This window comes from Micropterus dolomieu, linkage group LG12, assembly GCF_021292245.1.
Source record: "Micropterus dolomieu isolate WLL.071019.BEF.003 ecotype Adirondacks linkage group LG12, ASM2129224v1, whole genome shotgun sequence".
NCBI classification, from domain to species: Eukaryota; Metazoa; Chordata; class Actinopteri; order Centrarchiformes; family Centrarchidae; genus Micropterus; species Micropterus dolomieu.
Genome location: NC_060161.1, coordinates 17,180,896 through 17,193,742, shown reverse-complemented (window position 1 = coordinate 17,193,742; position 12,847 = coordinate 17,180,896). Strand labels below are relative to the sequence as shown.

Here is a 12,847-nt window from a genome sequence, read left to right as displayed (position 1 = left end):
TACAGCTTGACGGCCTTGCAGTTTTTATTTCGCAGCACACTTGTTTTCTCACCCGACCCATGCCTGCTTAAAAAAGTTTCATGTGACTCAACCTTTTAGCAGTTGTCTGTGTCAGCAGCAGACTGCACACTTGCAGTGGTCGGTGCTGTGTGTGCAGATGGAAACCCGAGGGACTTTTGCTTTAAAACAGCAGCAGAGTCCATTGTTAACTGCTGATAAAGATGCTGAAGGCCAGCTGTTCAGTTATAGACTGAGCTGGGTCTAAAACATAGGATGAAGGATGAAATTTAGTCCACTTTTGACGTCTGCATGTCTTGCACCTGTTAAACACAAAAAAACACAGTATGTTCCTGTCTTATCAGGTTTTTTGTGGCATAACAAACGGTCACTCCAGTCTTAGATTCCTATCAGGTGTGCAGTTTCTCTCTCTCCAAAAGCAGTTTCTAAAATGATAGTATTTGCGCTCCAACATGATATTGCCTCACTTTCCCCGATGCTCTTCTGCAGAGCGTTTCAGAAGTACTATGAGTCGACTGCTGCAAATAACTTCACCCTTTTGGTATAGGACAGCCACCCTAACTACCAGCCCACCCTATTGTCCAGAGCAAACTGTCGACCACGCAGCCTACAATCCAGTATCCGGTGCCTACTGTGCCATAGCATGCCAAGGCAAACACGCCTGAGGTGAAACTGGTTGCATTTAGAGACTAATAATCAAATCGTCCGACTCCCCGACCCCCAGCCTACGCTTCAGTCTCTGCCAATAATATTTCCGTTGCTGCATTTTGATAATGGGTGCAATCAAAGTTCAAAGAGAGTTCATGCCTGCCCTTGATAAACACTGCTCAATATTTACTGTGGTCGTTGGCAGAGCTACTGGTGCTGTCGGATGCTGTGTTGGCGTGCTGTACACACCGTTCTCCTGAAGAGGTTGGCGAGAGGACCCAAAAAGGGAGCGGCACCGGGAGCTGCACATTCCAACGGGTCTCCGACAGAGGCGAGGAATGCTGATGCTGGACTTAGTCACATGCTGGCTGAAGGAAATGTGGGAGGCATTTCCTAATTCATTTTTGGAGACAGAGAAGACAAAGTTATGAAATGAAACACATCACCTTCTTCAGACATGTAGGTGATATAAAGTATGTCACTGTCATTGTATAACGAACAGAAGAACAAAAAAGATATTTACTCATAAGAAATTGTTAAAAACGTACCCATAATAAGCACAACTGACATTAACCCCAAGTAACATTGTGTTTATCACATGGTTTGCAAACCAGACCCACCATCATATCACTATGCCATGTAATCTAACATGTCAATCACACATAAAAGTTCAATCAGACTTGACCTGGAAAATCATGCTTCTCTGATGACATGTGCATTTTACACCAAACCCACAGTTACTAGTAGCAACCTAATGCTCTCAAAGGTCAAAGCACTTTTAATCTGTGGTCACAGGTGAAATGAGAAGATATGCTCTTTTATGGCTTTAACCTTGTGGCACATGGACTGAATGGTCAGCGATTAGAGAGCATGATAGTGTAAATGGAAAAGTAAAAGAGCTGGAAAAGGCCTGTGAAATATTTAACCTTCTCCACTGCTTCAGGTTTTCATCAGTCATTCAAATAACTCTGTCGGTTAAGAAGTGGCAAAGCTGTTAAAGACCATTAAGAGACACATTTGTATTATAAATCGCTGTTATGTTCCTAACACTTATTAGATTTAAGGAGATAAGTAAGTACATACAAACATGACTCATTCTAAGAAACAAGCTAGCATGTGGTTGATGATATGAGCTGCAGCATGCAAAAAAGCAGCTTTGTGGTTTATTCCCATACCAAAATATTACTAATTGACTATTGTCTACAAGTACTCAAATACTCAAAATTCAAGACAAGATGAAAAACTTAACTTTTCTCTTCTTTTAGCAGAATACAAACATGGTTAACTCACTGTACTTTGTATGTGCTTCACTTGTAAATTGTTAAGTGCCGTAGTAATAGCCGGAGGGGGCACAGCTCATCAAACAGCTCTCCCATCAATCCCATTCCTTCGAGTGGGCATAGCCAAAAGGTGAGAGATTCATCAGTCAAGCCGCTCATGTCAGTGAAGCAGATTTGATTTGTCAGGCAGTGTAACCTTCAGGCTGCTTTACAGTGGCTCACATGTATCTTTGGAGTCTCACACGATGCGATAAGTGATGGGTTTGCAAACCACTATAACACATGGGCGAGGCATCATTCACTCAAGTGAGCCTTCAGTGCAGCTCAGACCAACTCACTGTGAAAGTATCACCTGGGGCCATGTTGGGGAATATGTTACAGATTTGCATCCATGTCCAAAAACAGAAGCATCTTGAAAGGGCGTATTCATTTTATCAACAATTTCAGTGGAAGAAAATGAAATGCAATGAAAAATAAAAAACAGAAAAAATAACTTGGACTTCTTTCACCATTTTATTGAGCAAAAACTTGTATCCGCAGGATAAAATACTCTTATGCACATTAATATACAATAAATTCCATTTATTCCAGTAATGTCTCAGCCTACTGTACAGGGTGATGAATTCATGCAGTGCAATAGCTTACATCCCTGGAAAACCAAGAAAGAACCAAGAAAACCGTACATGCTGCATAAGTTGAACCATCAAAGCCCAACAGGACGCTTTCTCTCGCCCTGCTCACCATGGTGCAGCAACTAAGTAGACAGCATCTCTGTGTGACCTCATGGGTTCAAAGGTCCTCTGACTCAGGGATGAGCACAGGCTCAAGGGAAACGGTATGGAGGGGGACTGGACCGCCCACCGACACCCACCCCGTAGCAGATCTGTTGAAGGAGGGTCGATTTATCGCCGTGTCCCCTTGGAGCTCAGGGTAGTCAGGGACTGGTTCCAGCTGGAGGGGCTTGATGGGAGCAGGCCTGGGCGCCTTGCTGAAGCCACCGAACGGGGTTGCCACCCTGGAGGTGACAGAGAGACAGTGTTTTAACAGTAGTCAACATGTGCTAATGAGAGAGACTGAAGTGACATTTGAAGTGATGCAACTAATTAAAACCAAGTAAAGAGTTTGACCGGGGGACATAATCTAAGAAATAGCTGCTTAGAGTGAGAAGCATATTTTTGTACATTGTGAGCTAGATGAAGGGCAGCACTTGTTTTGCTTACTCAGCATTAGTACGCAAGATTATGTCAATTTTTAACAACAAAATTTCACAATTGTCGTCTTATGAAAAAAAAAATCTGAATTTATAGGTAACAAAAAACCACCCTTGCTCAATTCAGTCCACTCAGGGATTTGCTGCTCCAGCCACCCTCTGGTATGACCAGTAGATTATGGTGGGTAATGCTAGAAAACTTTAGATATTTCTGTACATAATCAAATTTAGTGAGTAAATTTTCTGACTTTCTGAGTCTCCTCTACTTGTGCTACTGTATAGCATGGTCAACAACATTTACCATCATCCAAATATTCACATTTCAGTATACTTGAGTCTGCTTCTTTAAATTTGGCATTTGCACAGTCACTTCAGGTTTTCTTCAGTTATTTAAATAACTCTGTCGGTTAAGAAGCAGCAGTAAACATGCAAAAGTATTAAAGACCATTAAGAGAGGAATTAGTATTATATGTTGCTATATTTCTCACATATATTCCATTTAAGGCGATAAGTAAGTACATGCAAACATATAGAACACATCCTTTTGACATGACTCATTTACAGCAATTAGCACTGACAGCAACAAGCTAGCATGACAGCTTGATGACACTAGCTGCAGCTCATTCAAAATACTGCATCGTGTAAAGTGCTGTACTAATAAACAGACAGACAGATACGGAGTGGGCACAGCTCACAGCATTTTGTAGCAAATTTATTTCATGAATGACTTGCTGTCCATCTGTAAGGTGGATGATACCTGTTGAAACTTTTGAATCCTGGTAGGTCTTGTCGGGGCTCTGGCTCGGGTATGCGATTGTGGAGAGTGTCGGCCAAGGCTGGGTCATTGATAATGGCCTGCTCCCAGGGTGAGTGGTAGGACTTTGGCACAGCTGTACTGTTGAACTTCTCTGGAGGGATGTCTTTCAGAGGACCACCGTACCCTGGGTGGGTTTACGGCACAGACAGTGATTGTAAACAAGATTTTGTCAAATAAAGAACAGGCATTAGAGTTTCTCCATTCTTTTTTTTCAGTTTATTAAATTTAACATTTTTTTATACACATTTATTTGTATTTTTCGATTGAAATCTGTTTTTCCAAAACAATTCTGCTGCCGGGGTTGGGTATTCCCCCAATGGTTGGAAATGAAGTGAAACTTAAGAGCCAAATTTGAAACAAGAAAACATGCTGTCCAAAGAAAGCGGATCCTTCCCTTTGATGTCATTTTATCTAAAACGATAAAAACTAGTCAGCTGGTTATGTGTAAACTTGAGGAGGAGTGCATGCAGTTTGCTGATGTCTCATCATATGATTTCTCAGTACTGAAGTAAAAAAATGCTTGGTGCTATTTGGAGCTTTCAAAAGTCAAAGTTTCAAGTACTTGGCATTGTGTAAAATGTTTTTTACATGTGAAATGTAATCTTTTTAATAACTCTCTCTCAAATGTCACTCCATGTTCCCCACAGCATTGTTGTTTCACATTGATTGGAAGGCTTGTTTTGCAAACCAGATTGTGTGTGAGAGAAGAGAGATTAAATATTCCAATTCAATTGATTAGTCCAATTACAAAAGAGACCTTGACACAATCCATAAAAACAGTATATCTATATCTATGTAGATCTATATCTATATATATATATATATAACTCATTAACATCAGTCTGAGTGCACAACATTGCAATACTGTTCACACATTTTTCTTTATCCCTTCTTAAAGTTCACAGCAAAACAAATCATGGAGCAGCTTCCCCGTGTTTCTGTGTGTTTGTGTATGTGCAGGCCTGCATGTATGTCTCCCCTCGTAGTCTATGTGTGTTGAAGGGAGAGGCCTATCCAAAGCACTATCCTTCAAACCCAGCGCTTCACTCAGGGGGGGCTTGCAAGCTCAGGCATTACATAACAGGGGGCGTCATGTCACGTCCTAACCTCTCACAATGAACAATCCCCCTTCCTGAGTTTATGTTTTGCCCTGAGGAGGAAGCAGGAGAGACCAAACAGTCTTGTGGGGAAGTTTACAGATTTTGGGGGGAATCTATTACAAAACACTGTGCAGGAGACTTTCTAAGGCCAGTGAATATTGTTCTAGTGGTTGGACATTTTGGCTGAGCTGATATTTTAGTGGGCTGCCACACACCCAGCTCTATGCACTATATTGTTTTGAAAATGAATGAATGGTGAATTATTATTTGACTAGCTAAAACTTTCAGCATATTATCTGCCATTTTGTCTTATTTTAGCTCTACTAGAACGTGGAGTGTGTATCACTATAGCCTGGTTAAGACATGTTGCTGCTAGGCACATGGAACATGGATCCGTGTGCTATTTTAAGAGTTCTTACTGTTTGATACCTAACACACACTTTGGCCTGATTTCTACCACAGCTGGAGTGACTTCATTCAGATACTGAAGGTCGGTGTCCTGAGCTCCAGAAATAAAAGCCCGCCCCTGTGTAGACATACTCATCCCTAAATCAGTATTGGTTTTATGTCAACTGGGCAAAATTGAGACACGAGGGAGGATGTGAGTGAAAAAAAGCTGATGGTATCTGTGGCACGAGAGGCAAACAGGAAACACAACTCAACATTCTTTTAAAAAGATGGTCAAAGCTGATACTAACAATGAGGGGTAAAATAAATAGAAAAAAAACAGGTGGGGAATGAGAAAAAATTGGGGGAATGTGCAGGAGTAGACATGAAACCAAGGAGTGGGATGAAGAAAAAAAGACAAAGAAAGAAAGGAGACAGGCAGAGAGTGGGAGAAAAAAATGTGTAATCATATTCTGCCTGAGGCCAGCAGATTCCGGGCAAGAAGAAATTGTTTTCCTACTTGATCAAAGCCTGCATGAGGACAAACAACAAAAAACTGTTGAATCCTTATCAAAACACGGCACATCCAGTGCTTTGCGGAGATCACATCCACACAGTCTGTCCAGCAGGAGCAGGACCATTTCCCATCAGCTGTGCACTACATTCAATATACTGAAACGTTTTTGGGTTTTTTAAACTTCTCAACTAAAGAGGAGCATTTAGTATGGCAAAATTATACCAAACATGTTAAGGAAGCCCAAACTGTGCAGGATATAACAGTGACAATCTAAGGTAAAATACTCATCTCAGGACTGGACTTTATCAGTGATGTAACAAATGGAAAGTAGCTCCAGAGTATTGTTCTGCAGAAACAAAGGCTAAGTACGGTCACTGAGTTGGACAGAGGTCAACTGGTTTGTCGAAGCCAACCTTAGCTACACTATGTCACCGCTGCAATGTTTTTTGGGTCCTTGAAATGTACTGGTGTTCCAGGATATTGTATAACCAGGGTCACCTACCCGGGGCAATACTGTGTGGATTCGGCACCATTCTTGTATCTGGTGTGTCGGACGGCTCTTTAGGTGGTTGGGCGACACCGAAGTTGTTCTCACCGCTGTTCCCGTTCACAGTTTGAGAAACCGTCGCGTTCTAAAAGGAAGATGGAAGAGGTGAGTTGAGCTTCAAAGAACATTTAAAAACAATTTCCTATCTGTTTTGAGAGATTGAAAGCTCCTTGTTGAGCTTGGGAAAAGTAGCTGGCAAAACAAGGCCCATTTAGCAGATTTTCTGGAGCTTTTGGCCATCTCCTTAGCAGATGGAGTTTCCCAGTTGTCATGGAAATGTACAGATCTTTTGGCCACTTGGGGGCAAAGGAAACAAGTTGTAACACTGACGTATAATCAGTTTTTAAGTTAATCACTGAGCACATCCAGCAAATAAGGAGCAATATTCATTTGGAGTTGTGTTTCTGGCAATCAGACAAATTTAAGTCTAATATTAACTCTCCTGTTAGCTCAGTTAAAGGACTTCTGAGTAAAATATCTGCCATTTCAGTGCTGGGCAGGTAGAATACTGTGGGTTTATCAAAGCTTTGCACTATCAACAGCTGCCTGCTACAGATGGAGACGACTCTAATTAGAGCCTGAGAGTGAATCAAAACAATAAAGCTGCGGGCCCGAAAACAAGAACAAGACTTAAAAGCAGAGCTGAACGGAATTGAAGAGACAGGTGATAATTCTCTGTGCATTTGTCACTACGAGCCACACCTTTAACTCGCACACATTCATTTGAGCCACTATATATCTGTATATCACTTATGTGATATAATCCCAAATGTGACGAACAAAAATTAAATATTGAACATCTACATTTCCATGACAGCTGAGCAAACTCAGTCCGCTGAGAAAGATTGTGTAATAGCATCGAAAGCTGTGAAGGGGGCCTTAAGAGATTATTTTATCAGCACGTTCCTCTCATGACACATTGGGTTACTTTGTGACAGATGGCAAAAAACAAGCAACTATGTCTTAACATTTTCCAACGTATTTAGATTTAATGAATTAAAATGAAAAATGATTTGCATGCACAGTAAATTGTGGCGCCACAGCTTTATTGATTCCAATTGAAACAGAATCTTCCGGTTTTCAGTGTTGTATATTTTCATGTGGACTGATTTTTACATGTTTTCCAAAAACAGAATCAGGCAGAGAAACGGTCCACTTTTCCATAACATTATAAACATTGTTTTGTGGGTTGGGAAAAAATTTGCTGCAGCCCATGCATCCCGCTTTCATCCCTCTGAAAGATATTTATGATGATTTACTCCAGGACTTCCTCAGGAAATGTTGACAACTTGAAACAAAACCCCTCCGTTGCCTCGAGCAATAAATAAACCAGAGATATCTCAGTTCTTCTCACTTCAAAGATGAGGGGGGGGGGGGGGGGATCTTCCCTGGAGCATAATAATTATTTTATGCATGGACTTCAAGAGGGCAATACAAAGTACACAAGGCCACCACACAACTAAATGAAAGAGGATATAACTAGTGCTGCTAATTAATTAGATATAACAAAGAGAAACTTAGTTAGCTTATCTTGATTCAATTTTACTGAGAGCTTTGGTACATAAATTGCTTTATGTGTGACCAGGTCAGTCTACTGCTGGGAAAAGAAAATGCTGACTTGGCACACTGCCCATACATACACAAAGGGACATTAATAAAGCTACTTAGGACCAGTTGGGTGGACTTTCACAACTACTATTCTGTGTCGCTCCATGTCTGTAGCATGAGTCAAATAAACACTTCAAGTGCTTAATCTTTCCCACATATGCTTTGCCAGGATGTAAAGTATTGTGTGTATGTTTTTCATATGATGGAGGCAAAAGATGTGGTGAAACTGGATGACTGTGCATGAAGAAAACACACTCTGACAGTGTGAAACACTTACAATAAGTGCTTTATCAAAGGATTTTTTAATAGTTGACATCCACATCGATCTACCATTAATTTATGAGCTTTTTTTTAAAAAAAAACAGTGACATTTGGAGACATACGAAAATTCTCTTTCTTGCTGAGAATTAACAGAGCCCAGGCTAGCTGCTTTCCCCCTGCTCCCAGTCTCTAAGCTAAGCTAACAGTCTCCTCCTGGCTTTAGCTCCATGAGTGTAGTTAACATGCAGACTTGTGAGTGGCATTGAACTTCTTATCTAACTCTTGGTAAGGAAGAGATTTGGTATATTTCCCAAAATGTCTGTGTACTCTTGTAACAACACAATTTAGACAGAATTGACTTGATAAGACGAGATTTGTTCATTCACATGTGATTACTGCATCACCGCTTGTGCTTACATTGAGCTGCACGTTGTTTTCATTGTGTGTGCTCTCAAAAGTGTATTTTTCTGAGCGTCTCTGGCGTAGTTTGAAGAGACGGGAGCCTCGGTTTGAGGCATAAGACAGCTCGTCCAGCATGATGTCCTTAGGCACGCTCATTTTCTTCCCAAGATCCATCTCTATATCTGGACACAAGGAGACAAGCAAAAGACCAAAGAGCTTGTGTAATATAATATATAATTGTAAATTGATCTGATTTTTGACAAGACAAACTTCTTTTCCTCCCGTACTCCCACATATCAAACCTCATGGAGCACAAATTATATTCACACATGGGGGGGGGGGGGACCCTTGCTGCAAAAAAAAGCCCTCCACATGGATTGCTGACTTGGTATTCCTGCCAATATGATGAACGAGGAATTATCTTCCCCCGTAATCCACTCATGTCCAGCGCTTGTTTTGTGGTTAGCGCAGCGTGCTAGCTACTGCATGCTGATCATGGAGATGTCACAGGCCTATATCCAAGTGTGAGGTGCATAATTTGCCAGAATATCTTTCAGCTGTCAGTAGCCTTCAGACCCTCCCTATCCCAGCCACATAGTTGTCCTCATCCTGAAATAGCGTGTTCAAAGGACAACGACAAAGGGATTAGTTACTTTGGCCCATAAAAGTATTCATTTGTTTATTTATAGTCAGGGTCGTATAAGGGAGGGTTGGCAACTGCTGCACTGGCAAATGGTGGGCTCATACTTTCTATTAAGTGAATGTGGCAGTGTCCAGTGCATGTGTGTGTCGGGCAGGGTGAGCTGGTGTTTACAGTAAAGTTAATGTCTGAGAATGAAATGTTTACTGTAAGCTATGGCGTCAAATCTGCGTCTATGTTGCGATGTATGATGAAAAGAGAAAGAAGAGGGGTGAAAGGAGCAGGATGTGAGGAGAATGAGAGAAGGTGAGATGGAAACAGAAGCAACAAAAGGATGTAATAAGAGAAAGAGAGAGAAACTGAGAGGTCAGAGGGATTTGAAGACCAGAAAGTGAAAAGGAAATGATACAGCTACCTTCCTGGGCTTGAACCTCCCTGCAGATTGCTGCTGCCTGCATTTTCCTCTCCCTGGTTGTCATGGTGGAAAACTGTGACATGGCTGCCCCTGGGGAGTCAGGGGTGAGGCAAAAAGTCACAGGAGAAAGCACACATCAGTACAGCCTGTTCCAATGTCCAAAGATACACAAAAGCAAGACAGCACAGCTGCATGTTGGCCATTGATTATTCCACATCAAGCTTCCACACTTCGCACAAAGACCCACCGAAGCAGATAGAATTTATTGGGGCAGTGAAAAGGGCAAAGTTAGCACATCCCTTTAAATAACCTTGGGCTGTTAAACGCCAAGCACATGCTTTTCAGACATGGCAACCAGCTGTGTCAGGGGTCTGAGAATCAATATGTTTGAAATTACCCAAGTGGGCTGAAAGGACACAGATATAGAACATGGTGCTATCACAGCAAACATGTGAGACACTGGATGAAATAGAACAGTGGAAAGTTTACACCAAGGTGCCAGTGAACACAAATGTTCCTTTCCAATCCAAAACACTTTTCACAAGGTTTTCATGATGGAACAAATAAAGGAGCATTTCATAGCAAATGCCGAAGTCTATTTGGCATGCATACCACTTCATCATTTGGACTCAGCAGATAAAAGACAAGTTTAATTTTTATTTTAATAAATCAATTTAAGAATCTTATCAGTTTTATGTATGTACATTTTTAAACATATTAACCAAATGAACAACATAAACATGTTTTAAACATGATTCATGAATACTTCCTGCTGTTAAATCAGGATATCCCCTATATAGAAATGTCAAGCAATAAGACAAAATATCAATAAAAAAAAAGAAAGAAAATTCTGAACTAAAATTCAACTGTGCACATGGCAAGCTGTGTGATTGACAGGGAAATGTAGAGGGAACAACAGCAGGTGGTAGTGAGAATCATGCTTGATTCAAAGTGTTACGTTAGAACTACACAGCACACCTGTGGAGAGCCCTTGTGATGGCTTACCTGTCCTAAAGGACCCTCGGGGGGGAGTCTCAAGTTGTGCCTGTCTCCTCGGGGTAGGAAGTCAGAAAGGTGAGAAGCAAGAGGGTCAGGCTGGGTAGTGCGACCCGTGTGGGTGCTCGCGCTCCCCAGGACTGGGGCTTGTCATGGAGGGGGCTGCAGCCTGAACTGACTGAGTGGCTGAATGAGTGGGTGGGTGGGTGTCAGTTGATCTGTTGTCATTGGTATTTAGTTCACAAGCAGAGGGTAATCTAAATTTAGAGCGCTGACACTAGCCTACTGCTCACTTGGCCCTCCATCTGTCTCTCTCTCTGCTAGTGTCCTTACAGTAGCTCAGGATGGTGATTCCCAGCCAGGGGTAAGCCTGCTTAGGGGTACTTTCACCGTTGCCAGCGTATGTGGAAAGATGAAATAACTCAACTAATATATAAACAGTTTATATAGACAGCCTAAATGTAAGCAGTTGAAACAGATAGCTAAAAGTAATGGATAGCCTAAGTTATAACAGTTAGCTAAAAGTAGGGGATAAATGGTTGAAATAGGTAGGCCTAGCTAAAAGTTTGGACATATAGTTGAAATAGATTGCTACAATTAATAGATAAATGTTTGAAATAGGCTAAAAGCTTAGACTGTATATAAAAAGGCTAAAAGTAGCCTAAGTTAATGGCTTTACATGGCTAAAAGGATAAACAGTTTAACAGTTAAACCGCAGGTGATACATGGTTAGCTTAAAATAATGGATAAATCATTGAAATAGCTGAACGTAATAGATAAATGATAAAAGTATGGGATAAATGGTTAAAATAGTTTGCCACAAGTAATAGGTGTGACAGACAGCTAAAAGTAGTAAATGCTAAAAGTAGTAAATGCTTGAAATGTGTTGCTTCAGCCAATCCAAGCGGTAGTGCCAAAAATGCATACTTAACCAAACAGACTTGAATATTAGTTCATTTATTTAAACAAAATATTGTAACAACCAGTATTATTTCCATAATTATAGACTATAATTAGTTAAATAATATCCAGTTTCAAATCAATTGAAATAATCATATTTGGAATATGATATGATAGCCAACTTGTTTGTGATCCACTGACACTACACAAAGGCTAATAATGTGCTGCAACTTTGCAGCATTGCAAATATAGTCTACAAGAATTGTAAAGCACCAACGGGATGAAATCCTTCTTAGAAACCCCTGACAAAGCTTTAAGATCAAAACTAAAATTGTGTCAGCTGCAATTCTATTTATCTGCACTCCAAAGTTGCAGTACACAGCCAACAATAAATATATTCAGGGACATCCAGCATGGGAATACGGCTCCCTCAGGCCCTGCAGCCCAATCAGATACTATTTGTTTTAAAAGCCATTATGTGATACAGGAGGGACCAAACCCTAACAGGGGTCACTCACCTTATTATCCAGTCACTCTGTTTTAATTGACCTTGCTAAATTAAATTTACCTCCTATATATGTCTTTACTTGGTAAAAGAGACAAATTAAGGAAGGCAGGTTGAGTTTGCAGCACTCAGTGGGGCAGGGAAGCATAAGGTATGATGTTCAAAGGAGCAAGTTCATTGACATACTGCAATGTCTCGCATAAAGATAACTATGCCTGTAATCAAAGTGAAATATTAAAGTTATGTGTGTTGCACTTTATGATTGTTCATACTCTGAATCAAGCGCCACTCTTTTAATAGCTTTTGAATCCCGCACAGCATATTCAAAATCTAAATTGGTAGGGAAGTAATTTCGGTTTATCATCTCCCTCTGTGTCCTTATCTCTGATTCACTAATGGTTCAGATACACTGGGTACCCACTGTTATTATGTAACTGGTGGTCACCAAGGGAACGTGTCCCCACCAACCCCTCGCATCTCCCACAGCTGGATACGGAGGGAGCGACTATTCAAGACAACACATCACGCAAAAAGCTTTATGGGATGGTACAGCAAGCAACAAATGGCCCAGAGCCAAGTATTTTATGTTTGCAAAA

At 40.9% G+C, this 12,847-nt stretch overlaps 1 protein-coding gene across 1 annotated transcript; it reads right to left on the bottom strand.

Annotated features, from left to right (window-relative positions):
* Positions 1 to 2,446: 2,446 nt before the first annotated feature.
* LOC123979767 (myozenin-2-like) lies at positions 2,447 to 12,748 on the bottom strand. Its single transcript, XM_046063799.1, has 6 exons — positions 10,856 to 12,748; positions 9,851 to 9,940; positions 8,811 to 8,977; positions 6,480 to 6,609; positions 3,914 to 4,097; positions 2,447 to 2,961 (listed from the first exon to the last, which is right to left on the bottom strand). Exons 2-6 carry the CDS (start codon positions 9,930 to 9,932, stop codon positions 2,736 to 2,738), a joined length of 789 nt encoding a protein of 262 aa, XP_045919755.1. The 5' UTR covers positions 9,933 to 9,940; positions 10,856 to 12,748; the 3' UTR covers positions 2,447 to 2,735.
* Between the last annotated feature and the right edge of the window lie 99 nt (positions 12,749 to 12,847).

What these genes read in the sequence shown, in the direction of transcription:
- LOC123979767 (XM_046063799.1), bottom strand. Translation starts at nt 9,932, where the DNA reads ATGTCACAGTTTTCCACCATGACAACCAGGGAGAGGAAAATGCAGGCA. An exon ending in TCCACACAGTATTGCCCCGG is followed by an intron (nt 4,098 to 6,479) that starts GTAGGTGACCCT and finishes AAACCCACCCAG; the next exon opens with GGTACGGTGGTCCTCTGAAA. An exon ending in GGATTCAAAAGTTTCAACAG is followed by an intron (nt 2,962 to 3,913) that starts GTATCATCCACC and finishes TGTCACCTCCAG; the next exon opens with GGTGGCAACCCCGTTCGGTG.